This window comes from Salpingoeca rosetta (assembly GCF_000188695.1).
Source record: "Salpingoeca rosetta unplaced genomic scaffold supercont1.36, whole genome shotgun sequence".
NCBI lineage: Eukaryota > Choanoflagellata > Craspedida > Salpingoecidae > Salpingoeca > Salpingoeca rosetta.
The window spans coordinates 550,709-555,708 of NW_004754898.1; the positions used below are offsets into that span (position 1 = coordinate 550,709).

At 57.9% G+C, this 5,000-nt stretch overlaps 1 protein-coding gene across 1 annotated transcript in view; it reads right to left on the reverse strand.

Moving 5' to 3' along the window:
- Positions 1 to 5,000, reverse strand: part of PTSG_10386 (uncharacterized protein) — a 10,714-nt gene that overhangs the window by 4,744 nt on the left and 970 nt on the right. Inside the window, exons 2-8 of the mRNA XM_004988380.1 lie at positions 4,764 to 5,000; positions 4,178 to 4,295; positions 3,696 to 3,851; positions 3,120 to 3,466; positions 2,599 to 2,861; positions 2,167 to 2,302; positions 1 to 1,959 (exon numbers count right to left, since the gene is read on the reverse strand). The exon at positions 1 to 1,959 is cut by the window's left edge and continues 124 nt beyond it; the exon at positions 4,764 to 5,000 is cut by the window's right edge and continues 326 nt beyond it. Of these exons, the coding sequence (XP_004988437.1) occupies positions 1 to 1,959; positions 2,167 to 2,302; positions 2,599 to 2,861; positions 3,120 to 3,466; positions 3,696 to 3,851; positions 4,178 to 4,295; positions 4,764 to 5,000 (3,216 nt within the window). The remainder of the gene's footprint in view (positions 1,960 to 2,166; positions 2,303 to 2,598; positions 2,862 to 3,119; positions 3,467 to 3,695; positions 3,852 to 4,177; positions 4,296 to 4,763) is intronic.

The following is a 5,000-nucleotide window of genomic DNA, read 5'->3' on the forward strand; positions in this document are numbered from 1 at the left end:
AAGCAACACCTGCGGGTCGACGGGCTCGAGGTATGTGTGCTCCGCCATGGCGAGCAGGCGCCCAAGGTAGGCCGGGTAGGACTTGTCCAGCACAGGAATCTGCTCAAACACTTCGCGCCCGAGGAATTGGAACTTGAATGCCTGCGGGACGGAGGACAGCGAGAGGACAGTTGCCCCATCCAAGTGGGCGGGGACCACGTGCGTGTTGGAGAGCCGGAGCGAGTGCACCATGCTCATCACGCGCGAGAAGAACGGAGCGCTGTCAACGGTGGGCACAATCGCCACCACGGTGCTGTTGCTCCAGAACCGGGCAACCTTGACGCCGAGCAGCGACATTACCCGTCCATAGACCTGGATGTTAAACGCCTCGTGTGCAAACGGAAGCGCGTTTTGCTGGCGCGCGTGACCGGCGCGTGCGTCCGCATCAAACGCGCTGACGGCCGATGTGCGGGCAATGCGTTTCATGCTGTCGCGAATCAGCGTCCAAAACGCGTCGTACCGCTTCTGCACGTGGCCGTGGCTGGTCAGGCCGCTGTCGCTTACAAGCAGCTGCCTGCCGTGTCGGCTGTGCTGGTACTCGTCATACTCATCACCGTCTTCACCGCCATCAGCACCAGCGTTCGCATTCCTCAGTGGTGGTGCATCATCATCGTCATCAGCACGACCATCGCGTATCTTGTTACCACGCTTTAGTCCCCGTTCAATCAAGCGTCGTCGCATTGCTCGCAGGGCCGCCTGGGGATCATCATCTTCATCATCATCAGCAGCGGCAACACCGTCACCTCCGCCATCTTTGCCAGCGCCAAACGCCTGCTGCCAAGGCCGCTGTTGTTGTTGCTGCTGTTGTTGTTCCTGCTGCGCCTGTAGCTGTTGGTCATTGTCACTGCTGTCGCTTCCTTGCTGCGTCTGTGCACCAGCATCGTCAGCAGTGCCGTCACCACCATCAGCACCATCTTTGTTCTGCAGTTCGAGCAGGGCAGTCATGTCTGCGCTGTCCACGAATTCGACATTCGCTGCGCCCTCGTACTCGTAGTCAACACTCCCACCCCGCATCCATCCAGCCAAACCACCACCGCCGCCACCACCACCACCACCACCAGCAATGTGACCACCACCACCATCACCACCATCACCATGAGCACCATCACGGTGGGTACCACCACCACCACCACCGCCGCCGCGGCCAGGGGTGTGCATGCCTGCTGCTGCTGATGCCGCTGCAACCTGCGACCACACCGTTCCGCGAAAGGCAAACGACGTGTGCGGAATGTCAACAAAGACAGGGCCGACGCTGGCGACGGCAACGACGCCGTTAGGGTGGCCCAGGGGGTCCAGGTCCTGCAGAATGATGCTTGCAGGCAACACGAGGCTGAGGACGCGGAAGAGCGCAGCCTTGCTTGTGCCCTCCATCCCCATCTCCACCAGCGTGTGCACGGGGAGATACGGGATTTGGTACAGCGGGATGCGCAGCACGAGCGGGCGGGACGGTGTTGGCGGCTGTGACGTTGATGATGCCGATGCACTTGACTTGTCGCTGTCAGCGTTGCTATTGGCGTTGCTGTCGGCGTTGCGGTTGCCTGTACTCTGCTCCGCTGCCCCATTGCCATCACCACCATCACCATATTCGCCATCACCATTGTCAGCATTGGAGTCACCACCACCGGCCCCCACCTCACTATCTTGCTGCTGTTCCTGCTCTTGCTGCTGCTGCTGCTGGTCACTCTTCTTCTCTGGCATGGGTGGGGTGATGCGGACCAGGTGTCCGATACTGACGTCATCATCGTCACGCTGCGATTGCACCCCACCCATCATCATGATGTAATCATCATCCTCCTCCTCTGCCTCGGCCGTGTCTTCCTCCTCTTCTCCGTTGCCTTGCTGGAGTGGTTGCTGCTTCTTGTTACTTCTGCTCTGTGTTGTCCTCTCATGTGCATCCATGTGCTCTCGCACCGTCAACACCTGTTGCGTCATGTGTTGGTTGTGTGTGTGTGTGTGCGTGTGCGTGCATGTGTGTGTGTGTGTGTGTATGTGTGTGTGTGTGTGTGTACAAAGCAAACGTGATCAAACAAGTACATGATCACCACGACAATGAAGGGGCAAGCAAAGGTACAACCACCATCACCACAACCACCATCACCACCTGCGCCACTGCCACTGCTCACTCACCGTTGGCTCGGCCGGGTTTGAGGTGCGCGCAATGTGACACGAGACAGCGTCGACGTCGTCCCAGTCATCCTGGAGGTGCGGCCGAAATATCCGCAAGATGTACGCGCACACGCCCGCAGCGAGGCGACGTACTCCGCTGCTCGCACGGTGAAAGGGGGGGGGGTCAATGGGGCATGGGAAGGAGAGAAGGGTGAGCAGGCGGAAGAGAGGGGACTTGAGAGATGCACAAATACATGCGAGAGAGAGAGACAGACAGAGACAGAGACAGACACACACACACACAGACACACACACAGAGGGGCGAGAGACACACACACACACGCATAGACATCCATACATGGGTATGCACACATATCCACACATGGATATGCACGCACACACAGACACATAAGCACGCAAGCACACGCATACACACACGCCCATGTGCCGCACCGGGTGAGCTGCGTTTCGAGGACGCCACCACCGACATCCATGATGGAGGAGGTGACGTGTGCAAGGCGCATGGCACGGGCCAGTAGCTGGTGGCGGCTGGACCAATAGGACAGGAAGGACAGTCCGTCTGGGGTGGACGCAGGCGGCAGCAGCAAGCGCGGACTCAGCAAGAGGGCGTGGCCAAGGAGGAGCTCCAATTCGTGCGGCAGATGCGTTTCGGTGAACAGATCCAAATTGCTCACCGCAATCGCAGACACGTGCATCTAACAGTCAAGTGTGTGTTATGTGTGTGTGTTGTGTGTGTTATGTGTGTCATATGTTGTGTGTGTGTTATGTGTGCAATGAGCGTGCACGTGACGAAAGGAAAGTGCCACAAACGACAACACACACACACACACACACTCACAAACACACACACACACACACACTCACAAACACACACACACACACACAAACGCACACACACACACGCACGACTCACATCTCCCCCTGCCCCCCCCCACACACACACACATGCGCACCTGCGGGTTGTCGACTGCGTCGGTGATAAAGGCGGCGATATCGTCCTGAACACACACAATCGGGCGAACAGCGGCAGCGAGGTGCCGGATGGACCACAGATACGCGCGCGCGAACGACGACGGAATAATGGTGACGATGGAGACACCGTGCTCCTCAGCAAGCGCGCGTGCAACCTGGCCCGTGCCCACCTCCACCACGGTGCCGTCGCGCGCGTGCTGCAGCAGCTGGCGTGTGAGGGCAGCGAGGATGGACCTGGGCAGGTGGTAGGTCGTCTCCATCGTCTCCAGCGCTTCTCGGACGGCCGCGGTCGGGACGGTGCTCGTGGCGAAGGCATCGTCGCTCGTGTCTGTGTGTGTATATGAGAGAGAGTGTGTGTGTTTATGTGTGTGAGTGTGTGTTTATGAGTGCGTGTGTGTGTTTGCATGCGTGTGTTTGCGCGCGCACATGTGTGTGTCTCTCTCTGCCTAACTTGCTGACTCTCCGCCTTTGTCATCCTCTCCCCCCCCCCTCTCTCTGTCTCCTTCACCCGAGCACCAATCACCCCCCTTCCCCCCTCCGTCATCACCACGACTGACCGCCAGCGAGGATGGAGCGGAGGTAGTCGTATGGGTTGATGTACACGAGGTCCGGGTCCTGTCCGACGCGTTCGGCCGCCGCGCGCAACCGCTCGTCTTCGTCCTGGCGCTGGCGATCCAGCTCACGTGCACTCGCGTGGTCACGCAGGAACACAGCTGGTGGTGGTGGTGGTCGTGGGAAGATGATGGTGGTGTGAGGATGATGGTGGCAGGGGTGGTGGTGGTCGTCGTCGTGTGAAGATGATGGTGGTGTGAGGATGATGGTGGCAGGGGTGGTGGTGGTCGTCGTCGTGTGAAGATGATGGTGGTGTGAGGATGGTGCCATGATGCTGAGTGGTGGCGGTGGTGGTGTCATGACGGTGACAGGCTAACTTTCGAAGCAACGTGACAAACGTGAGCAGGGATCACTGCCTGCATGCGTGCATGTATGCAGGCAAGCACGTACCACGTGCCACGCCCTCCCTTCCCCAACTCTGCCTCACCTTCGTGATCTGGCGTTGGCAGTGGAATGCGTTGCTGCCTGCCTTCCTCCTCCTCCTTTGCGTACATGTGTTCAAACGCGGATATGTCCGAGAACACGCGACGCCGCAAATGCCATCGCTGCACATGCGCATACGAGTGCGTGTATGTGTGTGTGTGCGTGTGTGTGAGAGTGTGTGTGTGTGTGCGTGTGAGTGTGTGTGTGTGTGTGTGTGTGTGTGTGTGTGTGTGTGGTTGGGGATTTGTTTGTGTGAGACAACATGTGGATTTGTTTGCGTGAGTGAGAGAATGGGTGTATTTGCATGTTCATGTGCGTGAGCTGCATCGCATGCTCATGTGCATGACTGAATTCATGCGAACGGAAGAGGCTCATCGTGCATGCACGTGTCAACAACAACAACAACAACTGAAACAACAACAACAACAACAACTTAAACAACTTAAACAACTTAAACAACTTAAACAACAACAACAACAACAACAACAACAACAACTTAAACAACAACAACTTAAACAACAACAACTTAAACAACAACAACAACAACAACCTGTCCTCCCTCAAACAAACACCGCAAGAGCGCCTCTCACCGTCTCTGCAGATCGCTGCCGCAGCTGCTCTGCTCGTTCCTCTGAGCTCAACACGTGCCCGTGTCCGTGCGCGTGATGCAGCTCGCCATCTCGCGTGTCACCACCACCGCCATCGCCGTCACCATCACCCCTTCCTCTTCGCTGTGCAGTACTGTCAGCGGCATCATCGTCGTCATCAGCAGCGCCATCCAGCACACCCGCACGCCGCCGCGATGATGGCTTGCTGTTGCGGCTGCG